Source organism: Hydra viridissima, unplaced genomic scaffold (assembly GCF_058129835.1).
Source record: "Hydra viridissima isolate aposymbiotic clone 2 unplaced genomic scaffold, HvirCarnegie_v1 scaffold_12, whole genome shotgun sequence".
Lineage (NCBI taxonomy): Eukaryota > Metazoa > Cnidaria > Hydrozoa > Anthoathecata > Hydridae > Hydra > Hydra viridissima.
In genome coordinates, this window is record NW_028324311.1 from 2,096,361 (window position 1) to 2,120,841 (window position 24,481).

At 29.3% G+C, this 24,481-nt stretch overlaps 2 protein-coding genes across 3 annotated transcripts; both read right to left on the reverse strand.

Annotated features, from left to right (window-relative positions):
• Positions 1-8,143: 8,143 nt before the first annotated feature.
• Positions 8,144-11,444, reverse strand: LOC145192500 (uncharacterized). Its single transcript, XM_090069854.1, has 3 exons — positions 10,909-11,444; positions 10,221-10,274; positions 8,144-9,797 (listed from the first exon to the last, which is right to left on the reverse strand). The coding sequence occupies exons 1-3, from the start codon at positions 11,231-11,233 to the stop codon at positions 8,746-8,748; spliced, it is 1,431 nt and encodes a 476-aa protein (XP_089925980.1). The 5' UTR covers positions 11,234-11,444; the 3' UTR covers positions 8,144-8,745.
• A 4,583-nt stretch (positions 11,445-16,027) lies between these two features.
• Positions 16,028-22,612, reverse strand: LOC145194330 (uncharacterized). 2 transcript variants are annotated; one of them, XM_090068477.1, is made up of 14 exons: positions 22,500-22,612; positions 21,370-21,565; positions 21,060-21,168; positions 20,809-20,933; positions 20,333-20,439; positions 19,843-19,918; positions 19,059-19,120; positions 18,816-18,981; positions 18,170-18,209; positions 17,513-18,047; positions 17,165-17,270; positions 16,937-16,972; positions 16,657-16,741; positions 16,028-16,561 (listed from the first exon to the last, which is right to left on the reverse strand). In XM_090068477.1, exons 2-14 carry the CDS (start codon positions 21,502-21,504, stop codon positions 16,437-16,439), a joined length of 1,707 nt encoding a protein of 568 aa, XP_089924603.1. In that variant the 5' UTR covers positions 21,505-21,565; positions 22,500-22,612; the 3' UTR covers positions 16,028-16,436. The 2 variants fall into 2 exon arrangements, with proteins under 2 accessions (XP_089924603.1, XP_089924602.1); XM_090068476.1 differs by having other exon boundaries at positions 22,496-22,607.
• Between the last annotated feature and the right edge of the window lie 1,869 nt (positions 22,613-24,481).

Consider the following 24,481-nt stretch of genomic DNA (forward strand, 5'->3'; position numbering starts at 1 on the left):
TTGTTTTTAAAACTAAAATCCTCCTTTTAAATAAGTTTCTCCTCCCTCTTTATGTAAGTCTTTATCCAATAAAGATAATTTAATTAATTATTTATTATAATTATATAATATTATTATTATATAATAATTTATTATAATTATTTACAATATAAGGAAGTATGCAAAAAAAAAAAAAAAAAAAGAAATGTCAAGAGATAAAGAAATAAAAACAATGTTTCATATTTTGCTTTTTTTTAATACAAAAGTTATAAACACAGTTTCGAACACCTTCACGCAACCCAACTTTTATGTAACTTGGGATTAATGATTTCTCCTTTTCTATCGCTATTAAGTTACACATTTGTACTTACATATACATTTATGTAAATATATTTGATAATAGTGTTACCTTTTTTTTTTTTTTTAATTTTCTTTTACTTTATCAGTTTGTCCATATATTGCTTAAGGAAGAAGAGGGTGCGTATGTTAGATTGGAGTATAGCCCCGGGTTGTAGTTTTAGGGGGATCAATTCTAATTCAAAGATTTTATTTTAATGAAACGAACTTAACCTGCTCTTAAACTAAAAATAATAGAAAAGTAAATTACGTTGTTTTAGATATGTCATGCGCAGTAGAGCCAGTCTCTACTGCGCATGACATAGAATAGCCCCAGGCCACAGCGGTCTATTTTGGTCGAAAATGTAAGAAAGCAAATAAACGGTTAAAAACACAATAATGTTGTAAATAACAACAAAAAATTATTTTTTTTTTGTCTGAAAAAAATTTATTTATCTGCAGAAAGCATAAATAAAAAATTTATCATTTATTTAAATTTTTTTCAAACATCTCAATTTTCAATGTCCCATCATTTTCTGTTTCAATCACAGGTAGAAAAATTGTTGGTTGCTTCAAGATGAAATGTATTGCTGAGGACAACGTTTTACGGGTAACTGATGTCCGTAAGTCTATGAAAGAGATCAGGTCGTTTAACCTTGAAGATTTTTGTGAGTAAAACGTTCGTTCGTTTCTTGGTAAAACCAATAGGTAGCACACAACTTTCAATGATTGCACGACCATGCTTTAAAATTTTTTGTAGAGTAGGAGTGATTGGATACTATTATTACATTTTTTTCACCATATCTTTCTAAAGCAAAAAGTTAGTTTCATCATAAAATAATTGTTTTTAACATGAAGGCGTCAACGTCAATTACGTCAATTACGTCAATTATTGTACGTCAATTACGTCAACGTTATTGTACGTAATCTTATAATTGACTCCTCTTGATCTTCCACAAAAAGCAAAAATTTCTCATCAAAATTCTTTGAATAAAATTGCTCATAACAAATATTCATAAATTTAACAACTTTTTTTTGGGAGTAACTTTTCTTATAATCATTCATCAAAAAAAAAAAATTATTTTTAAGAATCTCCAACTTGCTAAAAAAAAATGGTCAAAAACATAAACTGTTAATTTGTTGTAGATTTATTCCAAATTGAGGGCAAGTCTATACAAATTGTAAAGTTTAACCTTTTAATCTTTCAAGTTTTGGAAGAGAAAAATATAACGTACGTAAGGCTGGATTTCCCATACTGTGCCGGATTTGAACTGTGCTTTTGGGAACCTGCAGGCCCCAAAAAGTCTTATTCTGGCACTGGGTCCAAAACATTCGTTCAGCCAAAAAGCTTTAGTACAAAAGTACGAATGAATACTAAGAACGCATTTATAAAATCTTACGTTGTTTTCTCAGAATCTCTAGTAAAATCGATATTTTAGATAAACAATTTGAAATCTTTTTACAGAATCAAAAACTGGTCACGTTTTATAATGTATTTTACATTTAAACAATGGACCTTAAGAACTTTTTAAACAAGTTTAAGATTATTTTCAAACTAAAACCGTGATTCTCTAAGCGTAGTTAAACGTTCTCGCGAATAATAGTAAAAGAGCGAGAAAGGTTATTTACTAATTCTATGAAAGAAAAAACCTCAATTATTGTCTGTGATGCTCCATATGGAAATGTAAGACCTAAAAAATCATGGACTGAGAAGACTTCATAGAAGACAAAAAGAAAAAAAATTTCTAGACAAACCATATACAGAGATCAGCTAAATTAAACTATTATGCAACTACACACTCTCTAGTGGGTACGTTGTTTTAGGAAAGCTTATTAAAATGTATCACTTTTACAAATTATGTTGTTTGAAGATCACGTTCTGGCTTTAAAAACGCATTGTGACCTCAGCGATTAACAACGTTAAACTAATTAGAAATTCTACTCTGATACAAAATGCGGACTTACACCCCTCCTCCATTTTTATTTTTTACTTATATCCCAGGCGCCCGGAAGCATAATAATATTGAGGTGCCCCTCTCTCTCCCTCTCTCCTTATCTCCTCCTCATCCTCTCCCATCCCTTCCCTTCTCCCCTCTCTCGCCCTTTCCCTCCCCGTGTTAGACGCCACACTGTTGTATAAAACTTCAAAACACCGAATGCAATGAAAACTGACATATTTAACAAACCAAAAAAATTTAGGAATTCTTTCTCAATTTCTCATAAAAATTTACTAACATTGAACCTCTTACTTACTCTTACCAGACGGTGAGTACTGTTTGGTACATTCCAGAAGAGTTTTTGGCGGGACTTTGCGTCCGCAATATTGTCAATTATCTGGTCTATATTCAGGTTGTTAAGGCGCTGACTCTCGATTGACAGCGCTCTCAGAGAACTTAGTCGAACTTAACACACTATGCTACGCAAGTATGTCTCAATTAACTTGGAAAAACTTCTTTCCGCGCTTGCTTCCGTAACCGGAAGAGTCAAGTTCAACAGCTATGCCGTAATAACTTCTGAGAAGGTGAATGACAGTTCTGAATGCTTAGTTAGTAGAAACTCTGCTAACTCCCTGACTGTCCCCATGTCGGCCGATTTTAGCGAATCAAGTCTAGAATCTCTCGAAAGTTCGTCGAAGAACTTCTTCACGCGGGAAACCCGTTTGTTATCAATAAAATCGCACTTGATGCCCTAACTCTTGGCTAGCGCCTTAGCACTGGATAGTTTTGTCCAAAGGGCCTAGTATCTAAGAAAGTAGAACTACAACTACGACTGAGAAGAAGCGTTCAAAACATTTCTGCAACGATGCAGCCTCACACTTTTCCTTACCACTGAGTGATAACAAAGCCAACAGCTTCATGATGTCAACAAATCAACTGCGAAGAGCAATTAGAGCTTGATTATGTAATGACCAACTGGTTGGACACAGTTGTTTTAACGTAATCGAACAGGTGCGCTCTTTCTGCAGACGATATCTCCGACTGGTAGCACTGAAGAATACGTATAGTTTTTCCAGCATGTCAAAAAAATTCCTTAACTCTAACATTTTTTTTTTTGTAAAATAGTATGTAAAATATCTATCGTCTGAGTGAGTGATATCAATATGTGATAGTGATGAAGTATGCTGTTAATGATACTGCCACCATCACAGTTTATTCAACTGAAATGGTTTCAAATTCAATTACTTTGATTATATGATTGATTTGAATAAATTGAATCTAATTTATACAACAATATTTTAGGCTAGGCATTTGGGTGTAATTGATGGTAACTCTCACTCTATAATATATTTGCAAAAATAAAGCGCTTGGTTTCTAGGTGCCTCTACACTGCCTCTTATACTTTTACTACTTGAGCAAAGATATTAGAGATAATCTTTTAAATGCAAGTATATTGAGAGATACTCTAACATTTTGGAGGTCCTACCAAACTGGAAGTCGAAGCCAAATTTAAGATATTTTATTTCAGGAGTAACTATAAATTTGAAAAAAATGAGTTGAAAAATAAATTTTTTAGAAATGAATAAAAGCGCAAAAAAAATTCCTTACGAGTGAATCCCGACTGCAAATGATCTGATGACGTCAATGTGATAAACCTAATGACGTAATTATGTTATTTTTAACGAAACTCATGAATTTGTTTGAGAGAGAATAGGATTTTCATCTAGAGGTAGTTTTTCAAAAAATTGATTTATTTCTCACCAATATCAATTAATAGAATATTTTTTAAAGAAAACATTTTTTAAAGAACCTAATATCTGTAAAGAACCGTACCTTGATTTAAATTTTACATAGTTTAACATAATTTAATATAAGTTAACATCATTTATTTTAATTAAAACAATTTATCAAAGCTTCGACGAAAATCATAAAATTACATTTCAGTAACAATATCTACTTGGCCAATTAAACTCTGCGGAGTATTCCTTGAAATCAGTTTTTAATTTTCTCAAACAACCAGTAAAACATTTTGTCTCAGATCCTCAGAGTTTGATGAGCTCACAGACTATTATATAAGTTAGATTCCTTTCTGCGCAATTGTTTGTAACACTGAGGTGTTTGATAAAAACAAATTCTTCTATAAGTCTATAAAACAATTTTCACTAATTACAAATTCACATAGCTTTTTATAGAAAAGAAAGTGATTTTATTAATTTCAGCCATGTCAGAAGCTTCGTGAGAATTTTAAAAAATAATTTTATTTGTAAAAAATATCGCTATGGGCCAATGATATATTAAAAATAACTAGATGTCAAACTTCCGCGTATTTTTTTAAGCAAAAATCGGCCATTATGGGGGGCAAATTTAACAAATCAAAAGCTTCGTATTTGTTTTGTTTTCATAAATAGCGTAAAGATTTTGCCCCCCATAATGGCCGATTTTTGCTTCACTTTTTCTTATACCGATTTACGGCAGTTAGACATCTAGTTATTCTTAATATATCATTGCTATGGGCATGCTTTATGTTAATAATAATAAGTGACGTTAATAATAGGTGACGTTCGTACACGTGGGCGAAATAAAAACAAATCTTTGTATTTGCTCATAAAAAGAAAAAAAATCCGAGTGAGAAAATTTCTCCTCCTGAGCGACTATTGAGTAAAAATAAGATTACTTTACAAACTTTTACTAGAAACAGTGATGATTTCTCATATATTTGCAGATGCAAGCATAGCCCATAAAACTGTGAAATTAAGCTATTTAATGTTCCTGCAGTAGTTTTTAGACAAATTAATACAGGAAATAAGAGATCTTATTATTATTACCCATACTTCCTGCATGTGCTCCAAATCATCAATTTGTATGCAATAATATTTTTAGATGTACCCAAGGACGTATTAATAGATGGACGTTCAACGCATTGTTATAGATCAAAGGTGCCGCCAATAGGCCAAAAACTATGCGTGTTACCGTCATTTTTCAAAATTCATGATACAGATACTCCGACTTCTACCCGTCAAGTTTCCGTCAAAAAACCTCCCTCAGTAAACCCATTATAATTATGCATTTACTGAAGCTTATGGTTATAAAAGACAAAAAAATTAATCAAGAATAGTTCACAAATCTGAAAAAGGTTTATTTGAGCTATGAACTTTGCTTAATAAAAATTTAGCTGTGTTTAAACTTTGACGTCTAAAACTAGGCTTTTGCAAAAAGGCTATGTTTGGTTTACTAGAATGGATAGAGTAAAGTGAAATAAATTTTCCTAGTTAAATTGAAGCTGCTATGATATATTTTCAAAGCTGCTATGATGTATTTTCAAAACTTTTGGAGAGAGTAATATACAATAAACTGTATAAATATCTAACAAATAACAAAATCCTAAATGAAAAACAGTTTGGCTTCCAAAAGCAACATTCAACCGAACACGCAATTCTAGATCTTATTAATAATATAAATAACTCCTTTGAAAACAAAAAATACGTCCTTGGAGTCTTTGTTGATTTATCTAAGGCGTTTGACACAGTAGATCACGCTATTTTAATTAGGAAAATGGAAAAATATGGGATAAAAGGTGTTGCACTAAACTGGTTCAAAAATTTTTTACTAGACAGAAAACAATGCGTTATTGCTCATAAAAAAAAAGCTTCAAAATTACTCAAAATAAAATACGGTGTCCCCCAAGGTTCCATTCTTGCACCTCTTTTGTTTTTAATATACATAAACGATCTTCCTAAAGCCTCGAGTAAATTGGATGTCATAATGTTCGCAGACGACACTAATTTATTTTATGCATCCTCATCTATTACAGAACTTTATGAAACTACAAATACTGAACTTGAAAAAATAAACAGTTGGTTAAAATCTAACAAATTATCGCTAAACACAGAAAAAACCAAATACATTCTTTTTCATCCTAACTTTATAAAAATACCTTCCGATTTACCTTCGTTAAATATAGATAATAAAGAAATAGAGAGAACCCGAGCAACTAAATTTCTAGGGATACTTATTGATGAGAACATCTCTTGGAAATCACATATAGATATTTTAAATACTAAAATATCAAAAAACATTGGTATCCTTTACAAAGCAAGTTCTATACTGTCTCCTGATAATTTAAAGTTCTTATACTTCTCGTTCATACAAAGCTACTACATATACGCTAATGTTGCATGGGCGAGTACACATAGATCCAAACTAACCACACTATATCGAAAACAAAAATATGCTGCAAGAATAGTTTTTCATAAGGATAGACTCTCGCATGCTGAGCCACTATTAAAAAATTTGAAAGCATTAAATGTATATCAAATCAATATATTCCAAAATTTGTTATTTATGCTCAAATATAAACTTGGACTTGTTCCTTCTCACTTTTCAAAGAATTTCTTTCAAAATAGCAACAATAGATACCATACCAGAGGAACGGGAAACTTCAAAGTACCTTTCCAAAAAACTACTCTCTCGCGCTTTTCTATTTCGTACCGTGGTCCTTGTCTATATAACAAATTAGTATCCAAAAATACCCAACTGGAAAAATCGAATAACTTAAATACTCTGAAAACATTATTAAAAGATCTTATTTTAAACACTAACAACTTTATGAACTTTTATTAAGCCTAAAACATTCAAAACTATATATAAAACTAACTTTGTTCCGAAACCAATATCAACTCTAATAACTCTAAAAACTGTAAATAACTCAAAAACAAACAACAACAACAACAGTAATAAATTATATTATTTATCAACACTAATAAATAAATAAATTTTTATTTATCAACACTATATATTAAAAAACGACTTTATATTACCTATTTAGAAAATCGTGTACCTACTTATATTTATGTGTATTGTAATAAAATTAAAAAATTAAAAAAAAAAAAAAAAAAAAAAAATTTTTTTTTTTTTTCTTTTTTTTTTTTTTGTTTTGTCTGCATTCTTTGTTTTTTGCATTTTTACTTTCATTCTGTCGAAACTGATGACATGATTTTTTAAATATAAATTTATTTTAAATTGAAGTATCCAAAAATATTAATAACGCAAAGCGGTTTCTTGATGACAAGACCATCGGTCTTCTGCAAGTTTCCCGCGTTCTTTGAAGTAATCTAACACTTTACAGTTTTATTTCATATAATATTTGTTATAACGTAATCTTGTGATTTTTTTTTTTTTTTTTTTTTTTAACTATACTTAAACTGTAAAGATTGTATTATATATTACGAGTTTATAAAGATTAAAGAACAAAAAAATAAAAAAAAAAAAAAAAAAAAAAAAAATATAGTTTAAAGGTCGAAAAAGATATTTTTAGTGTTCTTTTCACCCCACTCTCAGATTATGCTTCCCACTTTAAGGTTCAAATCAGAGAGTATTTCTTATTTTTGTCGGAAATGTCGAACTTATTTGCCTCGCTTTTTTTTTCTTGGAAAATTAACGCATCTGTGAAAAAAAATATGTTGCTATGTTTTTGACATAAAATTTGTTTTCATTCAACAAGTGTTGCTGCTATTCTGCCTCTTTAAATATTTTCCAAAACGTTAAGTTAGCTAAAAAATAAGTTTGAATCTCCAGAAACACGCACCTTTAATAAGATTAGGTCTAGGTCGATCCATTTTTTGACAAGGAGAGAAAATATTCAATAGGTCGTATTATTTTTGTGGAGACGAAAAATATTTCTATCATATTACATTTGCGACATTTTTTATGTTTGTTTTTTTTTCTGTCATTTTTTTTACTTCACGCTGCAAAAGAAAAGTTCCTTTTCATCCAAATTTATCTAAAAAACAAAATGCCAAAAGGAAATTCAAATGGCATAATCAAATTTGAAATCACGCCGTTGGTTTTTAACACATTAGGAACAAGTGAAGTTAGAAAATTAACACTATATGTTTTTGTAATTTTTAGAATATTAGAAGTATAGTTTTACTTTTTCTGCTTAAACTTAATTTTGATTAATTGAGCATTTTTAATTAGGTTGTGGCTATAACCGTCATGCCACATAGTGAACTTCGCTTTGACAGCTATAGACGCAATTGTCCGTCAACGGGTGAATAGAAAAAATATAATTAAAGTAACGCTCATGAGAGCCAGATATTGAATTTATTTATATATAAAACTAGCTATTTACCCGTTGAAAATCAACTCAGCTTATTTAGTAAATCAAGATACACATTAGATATAGTTCAGAACATACACATTATCGTTAAACCATGTTTAAATTCTTGATATACTTGTATGTACAAGTAGATTTTCCGATAAATATCTAAATACAACAAACTTCATTAAATTTTATTTAAAAAAAGAAAAACATAATGAGACCCTCAACATCAGCAAAACAAAAGATATTTCAAAAAAAGCAAGCAAAAATAGCTGTAAAATTGATTCATGTTTGTTATTAATAATTCTTTGTTAACAAAAAGAAAATACACTAAACATAAGATATAGAATAAATATGTAAGATTTAGGTAATATACTAATTCCTATATTGACATTACTTTTTAAAATTTTTCTTTTTATGCAATGTTTTTCTTAATGCTGGTTCACCTTTTTCAGAAACATTATTTCCTGTTTTTCCACTTTTTCTATTTATTATTCGGACCCAGGCTTTCAAAAATGAGCGTGTACGTATACTCACCCACTTTCTAAGTATGATTTCTTTTAACAAATCCTTCAAAGGTTGAGATTCTACATTTTTTGTAAGAGATGTCCAACTCAAATCAATGAGAAAACTTGCTTGGAATTTTTTCATTAAAACATCTCTCAGATCTTCACCTTTGTATTTGATAATTAGGTTAGAGTTCAATACTGACCTGGCAACATTCTCAACCCTTCGAATGAATATGTAAAAATCATCATTTACTGAAAAAATTCCACCTCTATTTATTTTATTTGTCCAACCTCTGGTATATTCTAAAAACGTTTTATTTAATAATTTATTATCAGAATCAGATTCCCATGACTTAATAAGGTCTATTACAGCTTTACTCAAATCAGTGTTTTTACGATTAGAATACATTTTTCGCAATGAAAATGGAATAAATCCAGCTACATAGCGAACAGTTTCTTCTTCTTCTGGTGTTAATTTTAAATCTAGCTCTTTACAATTTGATTCCAACAATACATGATTTCTCCACTCAATTACATTCTGAAACCATGTTTTTAATAGAAATGAATACAGAAGGTCAAACCCAGCTTTACAATTAGAAAAGTCACAGACTAGTTCATTCCATGTAGAGCGTAATATTTCATTTTTGAAAAGACAGTGTAAAAGAGTACACTGTTGCTCTCTTAACTGACATGTGTTTCTCCTCAAATTAACAATAGGAAGAAATGCTTCAAAAACATTTTTGCAAAATTCAATCTTTCTTTCTACAGCAATTTCTAGTATGCATAAGGATAACTCAGCTGCATAATTTCCTGGAGTTTTAAACCCTTCAATTTTTATACTAAAAGTTTCATCTAATGTAGCTGCTTTTAAACTTTCTTGAAAGAATTTAACAGAATTTTCATATAACTCTTTTGTGAGCTCCAATGATAGAAGTTCTACAAAATAAAAAAATTAATGGGAAAAAAATTCGCCAAACAAGAAGTAACTTGTGAGAAGCTTGTATATATGTATGTATGTATGTATGTATGTATGTATGCATGTATGTATGTATGTATGTATGTATGTATGTATGTATGTATGTATGTATGTATGTATGTATGTATGTATGTATGTATGTATGTATGTATGTATGTATGTATGCACTATATATATATATATATAAACATAAATATATAAATATATATATATACATATATATATATATATATATATATATATATATATATATATATATATATATATATATATATATATATATATATATATATATATAGTGTCCACGCGTGTGTGTATATACAAATTTGAATTATAAAAAGTTGATTACAGTATACAATTTTCAATAATTATCTTTAATTTACCTTTTTCTTTAATACTTGATTTTAGTTTAGTAGCTTCACCATTATTCACATAATCTAAATAAAAATAAAATATATTTAATTATCAAAACTTAAGTAAAATAAGTTTTCAGTTTTAATAGCCATTATTAAATTTCATAATATAATCACATTTTAAAAAACTTTCCATGAGGTTAATAAAATTTTATTATGAAGAAGTGATTTATAGGTTTACTATCTTTTATCTTGACTTAATTTTTAATTTCTAGGAAAAAGGCTGTTTTTTTTTTGTTAAGTCTTTCTAGTTTTTATTTTAAAAGCTTTTGGCCCTATTTTATGAAAGATTGCTTAAATTGAAGAGATATTGTAAGCATATTTGACTAATCAAAAGTATTCAGACTTATTACAACTGAAAATATTTTAAATTTAAATTTTTTTAATACAACCAAATCTTTAAACAGCCATTTTTTAACTGTGCACATTTTCTAACACTGGTATATGTTGTAAATGCAATACACTAAACATAAGATATAGAACTTGCATTCTTCTACATGGAAGTTCAATAGTACATAACAACAATTTAAAGTTTTGAATAATTTCTGAAATCAAAGTTAAGAATTATTACAATATTTTCATAATCTGGGAGTATTTGCAAATATAAAATAGCACCAGTTTAGACATTAAGTTCCACAAAATGTAAGTATAAACACACCTTTAGTGCCAATGTAACATTTCTTTTCATGTTTTTTAAAATTGGATTCTCTAAGATATTTATTATGACATTTTGTACAGGTAAATTTAGTTATTATGCGTTCTTCTGTTTTTTTCAGCATTTTGGTTTCTTCTGCAATCAGCTTCTCTGTAGGAATTGCTGGTGGTATGAGCTCCAATTCAAAATCCTCTGCTAAAAATTCCGCTAACTCTTCGAGATCTATCTCAATAAAGTCATCCACAACTATTTCAATTTGGTTATCAATATTTTCAAGTAAAAAAGAATAATCTTCTTGATTAATAACAAAGTTTTCTGTCATACTCATTTTATGTTTCGCTGCTCAGAAAAATACTTTTAAAAATATTTTTATTGGATAGTCGAGACCATCTTTTTCCGACGTCGAAAAAAATAAAAATACTCCCCGGTTTCGCAATTATCATCTATTGTTTCGCCATTGTTATCTAAACAATACCGTAACACGCATATCTTTTTTATGAAACAATGCGTTGAACGTCCATCTATTAATACGTCCTTGATGTACCGTATTCGTTTAATTTATTTTTATTTAAACTGATATTTTTGGTTTTTGTAGGTGCAGAGAATAAAGATAAAAAAAAACAGAGACCAAAATCTGGAACTAAAAATCAGTCACGCAGTTTCATAATTGAAAAACATAAATCTAAAAGAGATGTTGCAAAAAAACATAAATCTAAAAGAGATGTTGCAAAAAAACATAAATCTAAAAGAGATGTTGCAAAAAAACATAAATCTAAAAGAGATGTTGCAAAAAAACATAAATCTAAAAGAGATGTTGCAAAAAAACATAAATCTAAAAGAGATGTAGCAAAAAAACATAAATCTAAAAGAGATGTAGCAAAAAAACAAATCTAAAAGAGATGTTGCAAAAAAACATAAATCTAAAAGAGATGTAGCAAAAAAACATAAATCTAAAAGAGATGTAGCAAAAAAACATAAATCTAAAAGAGATGTAGCAAAAAAACATAACTCTAAAAGAGATGTTGCAAAAAAACATAAATCTAAAAGAGATGTTGCAAAAATAATAAATGTCAAATCTATGCTTAGCTCAGTCACGAAAAGTCGTGAAATCTCTTCCAATGCCCATTCAATAATTTAGTATAGCAAATACTAATGCATGCCACGTGTTTACAGCAGAGCATGAGTAACAGTTGCCAGAATATTTGAAAGTTTCTTTCAAAAATGCATTACAGTCTTATAACCATTAAAACAAGAAAATTAACTTTTGACTTTGATTGATGACTTTTTAGTTCTGATTGAAGCAAAATTTTGCCAAAAGTGTGAAGAAAATTTATGAGCAGGTCAAGAATATTTGATTACATTTTATCAACAAAATTTAAATCTTTCCATAAGAAATCCTGAAGCCTTTTATTTAGGACGAAGTGCTAGTTTCAATCAGCATAATACAACCGTCATAAATTTCGTGACCAAACTTTGAGTGGTGATGAAACTAAAGTGACAACAGTGCACGAACCCACCAAAAGTAATTTTGAATGATGACGAAGCTCAAGTGACAACATTGGACGAACCCACCATAATTAATTGCACAAAAAAATTCTGAAACAAAGGGAACAAATTACTTCTTCAAAACGAGACTTTTTTGCTAGAGCTTTTTCTGAGCAGGAAATACAGCGCCACCGTTTAAGCTTTTTCTGAGCAGGAATCTCAGGACCACCCTTGTTAGTAACACACTCAAATCTTCAAGTAGCACGCTCAAGTGGTTGGATGACTAGCGGCAATTTCATTCTCGTATTAAATCATTTTATTAAAAGTTTTTTATACGTTCAGCGTAGAATCTAGTTGTATTGTGCTTGGATAACCACGATGTCACACAGTTATACTAATGTTTAAGCATCTGCATCTCGTTATTTTTTTTATTCGAGACGAGACAAGACGATGATATCCGGGACACAATTTTTAAAATCCGAAAGAAAATCTATTGTCCCGGTTTATAACTTTATTCCGGGACAGTTTATTCGTCAATTTTTTCTGGGACATTTCTCGTCTCGTTATGCTTGTTTCGGTTCGTTTCGAGAAAACGATTCTGAGACGCAGATCCTTACTAATGTTATAATGAAAGCAAATAAATGATGGCTACATTTCCACCTTGAACCACTTGACGTGAGTTTAAATAGGACTCGATATAATCAAGCGTGTAATAACTGGATGGTAAGAAATCCAGAAAAAAAGAAAAAAAAAAAAAAAAATACTAACAACTTACAAAGATGCAGAAAAAGTTGCCTGCATTTGTATTGTAATGAATATAATCCATATACACCAGGCATTTGATAAAAATTGGTTTTTGGCCTATTAATGACGACATATTTACCGACCATGATTTCTTAATGTCTCCAGTAGCCGACAGAAACATTCAGCACACAGATATTAAAATACAAGGAGTGTCTCAACCAATAGTACATGGATATAGTGCTAAATATTCAGACATCTCAGAAAATAGATTTTCAACCTCATTTGACTCTTATCATTCTCCCAATAACAGTTCTATTCGTACTTCTTCAATTCATAATTCTATCACTAAAAATGTACAATCCAAAGGCTGAATCTAAAATACCTGGAGGAAAGAAAACAAAGATTCAACAAGAATACTATGGCCGTCCAAATTGTCGCACCATCGAGAAAAACGGGATGCACAATAAAATCCCTTTTAAATTAAACGGTTAACCGTATAATTTAAATAATCTTGTTCAATTGTGTAAAAACCTGTGGTCTAAAAATTCTGTAAACTTTTCAAAAAATTCCAATACATACATTTGGAAGGCTTTTAAGACCTCAGTAAGGGTCTGCGTATCGTTATTATTTTGAAACGATACCATAAGGATACGATAACAAGATTTTGAAAAAATACCTATAACTATAACGATACGATAGGGGTCTTTGGAAATGCAAACGATAACGTAGCGATAAAATATCGTTATAAACCGATAATATCGTATGATTTTTCAACTTAAAAAAGCATTTCGCTACTGACTTTTTCAAATGAAAGGAACCGATAAATACCTACATGAAACGAAATGAAATGATACATTTCATAATTTATTCAACTTAAAGAAATATAATTTGATAAAAAATTTCTGAATTTTTGCTTCTGTCTAAAGTTTTTTGTCAACTCCTTGGTTTCATTCAACTCCTTGGTCCTTCATTCAGCCTTAAATTTGTGTATTTATTTAGTATTTTTTCCAACATGTCGCCATTTTTGCCGTGACTACTCTATAAGCACCATAATATATATTCCACTATGCATTCTTTTTAGTTGGTGTAATTTCCAATGGGCTTTTTTATAATTCATTTGATAAAGCAAAACCTTTTAAAAAGTTATTCAAATTTATAGTTATCTTACAAAATACGGTCAGATATTTATGTTTTCGTTTTTCATATTTCATATATTATTTCATTTGTCATAAAAAGCACATAACCAATTTGTTTTTGTCAAATAAAATTTAGCTTATATATATCTGGTAAATCACATTATATTAATATTAAATACTAAGTTATTCTTGTGGTCTGCCATAAATTGGCTTTGCTAAATTCTTTAAAACTGTGACAAATTATTTTTTTCTTTATGTATTTATATTTATTTTATGTATAAGTTATTTATCTTTAACTGTATATATTTCTGTTGTTAAACATAAAAATGGAAAATTCTATAATATTCGTAAACTGGAAGTCTACAGCAATATAGTAGATGAAGTAGTTCCCTTGACATGAAACCATTGTGCTCTAGGTAGCCAAATAACCAATATTATCATTTAAACCGATAAATTTCCAGTCAGTTATGGTTTCAAACGATAAGTTATCGTTTCATAGACAAACTCATATCGTTTGATATCGTTATCGTTTCATACCGATAACGATACGCAGACGCTTAGACCACAGAAGTAATTTCTTTGCATAAAACGCCATTGAACGTGTTTCCTCCGCAGCAATTTCTATTCGCTATTACGGTATTAGAAAATTGGCGTTAGTAAAGCAAGCCTATTTGTTAGTTCGCTAAAAAATACGATTGCTAGTTATATAAACATTTGTTTGTGAAAGTAGTTTGAGGTTACGTCACTTTAGTAAAAATGAAAGACTTTTTCTGCACTTTTCTTTAATCTGCGCCTTCAGTAATTTACAATTCCAAAGATCTCCGTGTGAAAATTTTAAAACTCTTCATCTTTTTATCCACTGTGGCAATTCTTTGTTTCTTTAAACAACCAGATATCTAAACCTTTTAAAGCCTAAACTGACAAGAAAAAAACATTTTTTTTTACAATAGCTATGGTTTAGCTATTTATTCGCAAAACATTACAAAATACCTAACTTTCTCTAACAATAAAACTTCAAATGAAAAAAGCGTTTACAATATAAATATATGGTAATATTGATAAACTCTTCTGAGTCAATTGCACAGTTTTTACATCACCCAAACTACGATGCCCCGTAAAATTACACTATTTTTTTTTTTGATTTATAACTAAATGAGATGACATCTTTTAAATCAATATAATGGAATAACTTTGCATATTCCGTAATTTCTCAAAACGACTTCTTAGTGGATTGGTTAATTTTTGCAAATTTTAACTTGTCGAGATGGGGAGACATGACCCCGGAATCAATTCCCCAAAGAATTCTTTTTTATTTTCGTATTAACAGGTAAAGTTTGTTTCTTTTTTGCAATTTTTACAAGAGCAAACTCAAAAAGAGAATAAAAACTATTGAAGAGAAAAAAGAAAAAGCCATTAAAAAAAGTAAGAGGCGCTCAAACATTTCACAGGCGAACATTTTGAACTTTCAGTGATTTTAAAATATAATAAAATCGAACGTGTTGGGATATATACTCAATCAATTTAGTTTAAGAATGAGCGGTTGAACGAAAGCGATTATAGTTAAAAAGGCGACTCGATAAGTTTACTGGAATTTGTATAGCAAACGACAAAAATTTTCTTATTATATCCAACCATTTGCATCTCTAACTAGATTAACTAGTAAATATCTGATTTTAGGACAAAAAGCCTCTCCCTGGTGAAAACTAAACGCATCAACACATTCGCATAAATTAGCGAATTAAAATAAAAAACAACAGTTTTAAAAATTCTAATTATAAAAAGGAAAATTTGAAATTTCCAATAAAAATGGTTAAAAAGAAAAATGGAAACGAATATTTAAAAATTCAGGGCAGGTATAAACCCAAACAATAACATAATCAAGATTTTATCAGTACATAGTAAGCACAGCATTATAATTCAAGAAATATTTCTTGTCGAATAAGTGGCTGTTTTATTATTAAAAAAAGACTGCAATATGCAGCAGTATATATGTACACACCACTAACATTACATATGCACATACTATATCTACATAACGTGTGTGCAATTAAAGTAGTAAGCTAGTGAAGAGCATATCAGGACCAAAAGATATTTCATGATTATGCTGAATTCCTTCCTTCTTAGATTTAACCATTTGGATTATATCATAATTAATGTTCGAAAAAATCAAAAACCGCAATCATCGTCAAGGAGGTTAGATTGGATATCTTCTTGAATGGAAGTGTCTGCGCTATAATCTTCGTCGATTAACTGACTTGGTGAGAATGGCACGGTGTAAGGTAAAAGCTGACCTGCAGACAAAAAGATTTGTAAAATTAAAGACAATAATATTTAAAGCGAACTATATCATTAAATAAAAACTATATCATAAAATAACAAAATATACCTTGATCTTCTAAAATCTGTTTATCATGTTCCTCTTCTAATGGTTCTTCTTTTTCACTTTGACGCTGATTCATCCGGATGAGATCCTAGGAAAGAAAGTTAATAATAATAACACCATCAAAATTGAAAACGATTAGTAAAACATCATGGTATTATTATCAAATTATATAAAGGAATTATTTCTCAATATTTCAATATTAGAAGCAACTTTAACCTTAGGCAAGCTATAATTTAAGCTACAAGCGAACTTATCATATACATTTTATTTAATAGCTGCTTACCAAAAGTGAAACTTGAGTGGGCAATCGATTGTATGCCTAAAAAGATTGCCAAAGTTATTATCAATAAATAAAAACAACAAAAGGAAGACTTTTCATTTTCATCTCGTTTCATTTCTATGAACTTATTTTTTTTTTTATCTCGTTTCATTTCTATAAACCTGTTTTTTAAAATGCTTATCTAAAATGACAGGAAAACTTTCTGAAACTGAAAAACTTTTAAAATTTTACATTTTGTAAATTTCTTAAATCCAAGTTCAACTGGTTTGTATCAAGCATGCTTTGTAAGATATCCAGACTTTTTGATATTTGGTCGACATCTTGTGTGATAGAATCACTTAAAAAGAGGAAAGATAATTTTAAAAAAATGTTCTCATTCAAAAAACATGAACTGCAGTAAACAATATTGAGCAAGTAAATATTTTAGTAGCAATTTTAAGTATGTAAACCTTTTGTTCAACACAAAACTTTATATATGTAAAAACGTTATATACTCAAAGAAGGATGTTAAGTAGTAAATGAATGAAAGCAACACAATTAAATTTTTAAAAATTCAAATTTCAAGGAGAAAAAGCTTACCGATCAGTAATACTTGTCAGCCTCTTTACAAGCGAGGTTGGATGGTTTGTGTATATTGGTTCATTTTCAACATCAATGACAGGTGTTGTAATCATAGGTGCTACCTGTGAAATATTAGAAAAGGTGTCAACTGCTACAGCATCAGGATTAATGCTTTCCAAATATGATAAATCCAAGCAGTCTTCAGTTTTAATGTCTGAAGAATCAGGGAAAGTTTGTAAGGCAGTTGATGATTGTTTTACCAATTCTTCAAGTTTTGGTTTTTTAGCCGAAATTTTCTTTGGTTTTAAAGTCGGCTTTTGTTTTGCAGTTGGTACTATTTTTATTGATTTTGGTGCCACGCATGAACCTGATAAAACTTGATTTATACTTAAAGTTTTAGGCTTTGAGCAATTTACACTTTTGGAAGAGGAAGAAGGCATAAGAATATTAACAGTCGATGAAATTGGCTTGCTTGATTCTTGAATTAAGGATACTTTGTTACTGACTGAATCAGAAGTAACTGGCTGCATATAAACTTGTGCTGGACTTGCACCTAAAGATTTGCAGACCAGAAAATTTCTACTTAAGGATTTAACAAAGATAGGCTTATGATTACATTTACAATACAACAGATTTAAAAAAGCTTCTTTTTTGAAACTAAAACCAAATTAAAACCTGAAACTATTTTTAATAGTTGATCATCTTCCTCTGGTGGCTAAAAAAAATAAAAAATAATATTAGTAATAATAATAAACCATCAATAAAACTACATACTTTTACTACTTTACTAAAAAAACATTTTAGTTCCTTGATACAAGTTTCTTTATAATCTAACAAGGTTTAAAATTTCGGCATCTTGAATTTAAATAATGCGCTTCTTTGGAAGCATTTTCCAAATTTTTTAAATTCCTAAAAAAAAAATATCTCGCAACTATTCCGACTGATGATTAGCTGATGGAAAAGAACTTTTTGAGAAGACTGCAGAATAAAATATAAACATGTAGTTTTATGCTACAAGTAATAGCTAATACTATTCATTTGTCATGTTAAAAATGGAGCAAACTAACATAAAGAAATTTAGTTTAGTGAAATGGCTAAATTTATTGTTATTGTACTATTGTTACGCAAAGTACAGGCTCATTACAAGTATTTAAAAGTATTTTAAAAAGTTATATTTAAAAAAGTAAAACTGAGTTAAGACCAGTAAATGATGTTTTTTTATTTATCTTAACTTTGTTATGTTCTTTGCTTAGTAAAATTATAGAGAAAATGTAAAAGTTCATAAAACAAACAAGCAACTTAAAACTATAGATATCATTACAGTAGTTACGGTGTACGGAGCAGTATCTTCAAGAGATGATTGCTCAAATGATTCCACATCTTGAAATAACTGCTGAAATGCTGCATTTTGAGGATTATATGGCTGCAGCACTTGAGATTTTGGAACTTTTGCTGAAGAGGAGGACTCAAGAAAATCAAATGAACGCCTTCAAAAAAAAAAAAAAAAAAATTATGGATGAACACACACATGGGCAACAATAAGGCATCCTAATAAAAAATTTACCTCTTTTTTACAAGTTTTTGACTTCCACTTCCCACGACCAAGTTCACAAAAAACTGTATTAACTAAAAAAAGCAATGTATTTGTGTAAATGCTAAAAACTTACTTTTCTTAATAAATCATTGAAACTTGTTGAATGTTATTACAGCAAATTCAAATAACTCCCAGTTATTTGAACTGGCACTTATTTGAATTTCCCACTAATTCGAACTGGCACTTATTTGAATTTCCCACTTATTCGAACAGGCACTTATTTGAATTTCCCACTTATTCGAACAGGCACTTATTTGAATTTCCAACTTATTTGAAGCAATTTTCCTTCCCCGAGAATTTTTCTTAAAAAACATACAAACTCAGTTATTCAAAACGTCAGTTATTCAAAGTAAATTCTTATTCCCTTAGAAGGTTCCCAAATAACCAGGAGTTTACTGTATGTTGTAATGAGTGGAATTAATTGTCTCCCAAGCAAATGGGAAGCTGTTATTAGAGCAGGCTAAAAACATTACTTAAAACATATTTTTAATTTTAACATTGTGTAATTGTGAAGTTAGAAATAATAAAAATGATCATTAACCTTTTAACATCAACTTTAATTCAACAACAGCATTGAAGAAAAAAAAGAAAAAAAAAAGGAAAAAAGCATAGCCTTATAATATCAGAACTATTAAACTATTCTACTGTTTCAACTATGCATGAAGAACTTAGTTGTCAAAATGACCTGATATGGCTATCATCAAGGGAAGAGCGACATTTGAAAGTGAAACCTTTAAGAACCACAAAATTTTACCTTATTAATAATTGCTTGTTGACTTTTGTGTCTTTCACGCAAATCAGATATCTCTCTCCACAGCAGACTGTTCTCTCTATGTGTAACAAAGAAACTTACATGAGAAAAGTATTTTTAAGGAGGACATTTCTTATTTATTTCTCAAACTCAAATAGGAAGAAAAAAATCCAAAGATGGGAATCTACTCTAAAAAAAACAAGCAGTAAAAAAGCATTTAGTAAGAATTTAGTATTATTTAGTAATAATTTAGTAATAGCAAACCTTTCAGCATATTTCTAAAATTATGCATTCAATGAACTTGCTTATTAGCAATTTTCAATGTTTTTTGAATATTACAGTATAAAAGCAACTACTTCAAGCATTTGACTTTAAACCACTTTACTTTTATATTCAAGATAAATTTAAAATGAAAAATTGCAAATCATATATACACATACAATCATATATATGTATACAAATTGAAAAATAGTTTATTAAATATATTACTGACGTCTTTACAATATTAAACTTTTCTTCAACCAAGTCATTTTGCAGTTTTAGGCGTTCAATATCTTCAATAAATGTTGTCATTGTTTTTGGTTCATCTTTTATATGGACCTGCAAGAAAAAAAACGAAATGAAAAGTTTACACCAAATTAAAACATACTCATGTTTGCTCTTTTTTTAGTATTATAGAATTTTTAGCAACACAATTTTTACAATTAGAAAGACTTACAGTTTTAAAAGATTTTTAAAATTATCATGCAAAGCAGCAATCATAAAAAATCCAAAACAAAAATTAGAGAGTGAATTAAAATTGGTGTTTTATTTTTTTTTTAGACGAAAGTGCTGCAGAAAAAAAGAGATAATCTAATTCACTAAAATGAGGACTGTAATTAACTATTGTGAACTGATATACTTTAGAAACTAATTCAAAAGATCAAAGCAGATAAAAATTTTTTGATTTCTGAATAAGAATAAAAATACCTTTCTCTTTATTTTAGCTAAGTCATCAGGTGTTGCTTTACTAAAGTGTGGATGAAAGAACTCCCATTGATCTTTCTCATTCTTTAACCCTCCTGTTTTTGGATCAACTATTTTGCGAAATCCATCTGATGACATAAAAAACAACAACAACAATATTCATGTTTAATTAGTCTAAAGAATGATAAATTGAAAAAAAAAAAGAAGTAAAAAAAGAAAAATGAAAGAATAAGTTAATTATAAAAAAAATTTACACATATTGACTTGTCGAACAAAACTTGAAAAGTTATTGTGCTTATAGTATTTAGGAAGAATTTCCTTAGCAAATTCAGCTTGATCATGGACTCGGAATGTTTTACCATCCTACAAAAAATTTTTTCAAGGATATCAAAAATTTGTTTGAAATTGGAAGAATTTAGAAACCAGTTATCTTTTTAGTAAATTATGAGTATATTTAAACTTGTGATTTCTTTTTACTAACCCATATTAATGTCTGTTCAAAAACCTTTACAAAAATTAGCAGAAGTTTGAGAAAAAAAAAAAAAATAGAAGTTTAAATTAAACCTGGTGCCATGAAATCATGTGGTCAAATTGTGGGTCCTCCACAATTCTCCATAACTTCAGCAAAAATGCTGGTATAGATGCCTGGCTTTGAACTAATGCACTCTCATGTTTTAATGAAGTTTGCACATCATCCATGTTTATAACTTATATTTTGGATTCACACATGAAACTGAAAAAAAATTTTCTCAGTTCTCCTCTAAACAAAAATTTCTTAAGCTTAAAACAAAAAGAGACTAGAAACAAATGTAATGATGAAATGCTATGTGGTTCAAAATCACACAGACACAGATACACACATGCACACACACCCATGTATGTATGTATGTATGTATGTATGTATGTATGTATGTATGTATGTATGTATGTATGTATGTATGTATGTATGTATGTATGTATGTATGTATGTATGTATGTATGTATGTATGTATGTATGTATGTATGTATGTATGTATGTATGTATGTATGTATGTATGTATGTATGTATGTATGTATGTATGTATGTATGTATGTATGTATGTATGTATGTATGTATGTATGTATGTATGTATGTATGTATGTGTGTGTATATGTGTGTGTGTGTGTGTGTGTGTGTGTGTGTGTGTGTGTGTGTGTGTGTGTGTGTGTGTGTGTGTGTGTGTGTGTGTGTGTGTGTATGTATGTATGTATGTATGTATGTATGTATGTATGTATGAATGTATGTGTTCTGATAAAAAACTGATTTTAACATTACACAATCAATTTTTGAAGTAGTACACCACTGTTACAGGTGAACTATTCATAGAGAGCTTTTTTCTAAATTAGATAAGCTATACATTTATCTTTAATACTATATATAGTAAACAATGACAGCTATCTTAAAAAAGGATTATATACAGAAAGCTTCAAATTTAATTATATGCCAAACAAAGTTAATTTGATTACTCAATTTATAATGAAGTATGCTATCTACATAGCTAGTATAAAATATTTAAAAAACAATAGAAATTCAAGATTTAGAACAATCCATACAGCACTGCCTAGCTCACATGCATAATCTATACCTTAGCTGAGACATAGATTATGAGAAATAGATAGCAAACATTCATCAGTTATACCTGCACGGTAATACAATGTAAAAGGTACTTACAGACCTATTGCATGTTGGAACGTCTATTTACTTTCACTTATTTTGCTTTATGTAAGCGAGCTTTATATAAACCTTACGCAACAAGTCACTGGCATAATCAGTGAACTTACACAAGAAGTAGAATAAAGCTGAGGATTTGCCGTAAACTCTAAAATTCTTTTATTAATAATTACACATTTAAATTTGCATGAATTAATGAACTCATTTAATACAATTTTGCAGTTAAAAAAGTTAAATCCATCAAAAAAATAAGTTTTTTTTAGTCAAAGTTCTCTTTTAATAATGATCTCATTTGGAAAATTTCCTCAGAAGTAGTTACTTCACGTAATCCAACTGGAAACCTGCCACCACTCATTTGACAATACTCTAAAAAAGATCACTCTAATGGATCAGTTTAGAAACTTGAGGTTAGAATATAATGACAACTTTCAATGTGTTAAAACTGATCTTTTTAATATGTAAAATATTGATCATAAAGGGGATTCACCACTTGCTGCGACCACTTTCTATAAAAGTTTAAGAACCTTAACTCATTTCATGTTTTTGTTAAAATAGAATTAACAACCCTCCCCCCCCCCCCTCCCAAAAAAAGCGCTTAAGAGATTTACTTATTTTAAAAAATCACGGCTTTAAAACAAAAAAAATGAAACTCCATATGAAAATCAAACTCCTAAAAAACTTATACCACTATAATAATAAAAATAAATAAATAAATCCGATTTATTAGTAAACAAAAGCTTTTGTACACTCTAGAACATGCCTGAATACCCTAGAACATTCTAAAATATTCTAGAACATTATAGAATATTATAGAATCTTCTAAAACATTCTGGAACATTCTGGAACATTCTGGAACATTCATTAATATCTATTCATAAACACTCCTCATGATCAGTAAGTTATATATATTTTTTGCTAAACCAAATGCCTAATATAAATGTTAAAAGGACATCGCGCAAAGAGCAAGAATTAACTTCTATGCATAAACACTCCTCATGTTTAGCAAGTTATATATTCGTTAATTAGGTTTGTGTAATATTATGAAAGATATTTTTTTGTTGTTGTCATTGATATTTCACGGAGAATCTAACAAAATAAAAAATTTTAAAACCATTTGAAAAAGTTTTGAGTTACGATGGTAACATCGGTATTCAAAACATCGCAACTTTAGTCAACGCATGTATTTAGAAAAGGAAAATAATGTTATAAACTTAATAATTTCTGGATAAAAATTATAACCTGTTTTGGCAAAGACACCGCTTTTACCCCTGGAAAGTCGATTAAAATTGAGGATTGCATAAGTGGAAAATTGAGCTCTTTGATAATAGAATCTGCGTTGTGACCTCAGAATCTAAATTTATCGTCTATAGGGTTTGATAAGCTTGTTAAACAAATTAACATTTATTGTGAACATTAAAGTTTAAGATTGTTATAAAAACTTTGAATTTAAAATCACGTTCTAAAAGTTTTCACCATATTGAAACAATTACGACGTCGAAATTTAGTTCATGAAAACAAATATTAACAATTCTTTTTATACCCTTTAAAATTTTGCATTAAAAGAGAATCGTAATTAATTTTCACTTTTTTTCTTTTATTGCTTTTTATAAGAATAAAGTAAACATAAAAATTCGTCAGAGATCAAATAAAAGATTTAAAACCCTTAAATGTGTAATGATCATAATTTCTCAGCAGCAGCGAGCATTTATCAGCGAGCATTTTTGCCATGAGATAAGTTGGGAAGGGAGGAGGTCTACTTTACGATCGTCCCACATTTTAAGATGGAGTGTGTGTGTGTGTGTGTGTGTGTGTATGTGTGTATGTGTATGTGTGTATGCGTGTGTGCGTGTGTGCGTGTGCGTGTGTGTGTGTGTGTGTGTGCGTGTGTGTGTGTGTGTGTCAGAGAGAGAGAGAACATGAAGTGGAAAAGGTTACAATAGCCTTGTTATTTCCTTTTGAAAATATGCGATAATTTTCAAATATTTA

Excerpts from the sequence above, each read along its gene's own strand:
- LOC145194330 (XM_090068477.1), bottom strand. The coding sequence starts at position 21,504 with ATGGATGATGTGCAAACTTCATTAAAACATGAGAGTGCATTAGTTCAA. Across the intron at positions 21,169-21,369 it reads ACATGATTTCATGGCACCAG|GATGGTAAAACATTCCGAGT; the intron begins GTTTAATTTAAA and ends AATTTTTTGTAG. Across the intron at positions 18,982-19,058 it reads CAAAAACTTGTAAAAAAGAG|GCGTTCATTTGATTTTCTTG; the intron begins GTAAATTTTTTA and ends TTTTTTTTGAAG.
- LOC145192500 (XM_090069854.1), bottom strand. The coding sequence starts at position 11,233 with ATGAGTATGACAGAAAACTTTGTTATTAATCAAGAAGATTATTCTTTT. Across the intron at positions 10,275-10,908 it reads ATGTTACATTGGCACTAAAG|ATTATGTGAATAATGGTGAA; the intron begins GTGTGTTTATAC and ends ATTTTTATTTAG. Across the intron at positions 9,798-10,220 it reads ATCAAGTATTAAAGAAAAAG|AACTTCTATCATTGGAGCTC; the intron begins GTAAATTAAAGA and ends TTTATTTTGTAG.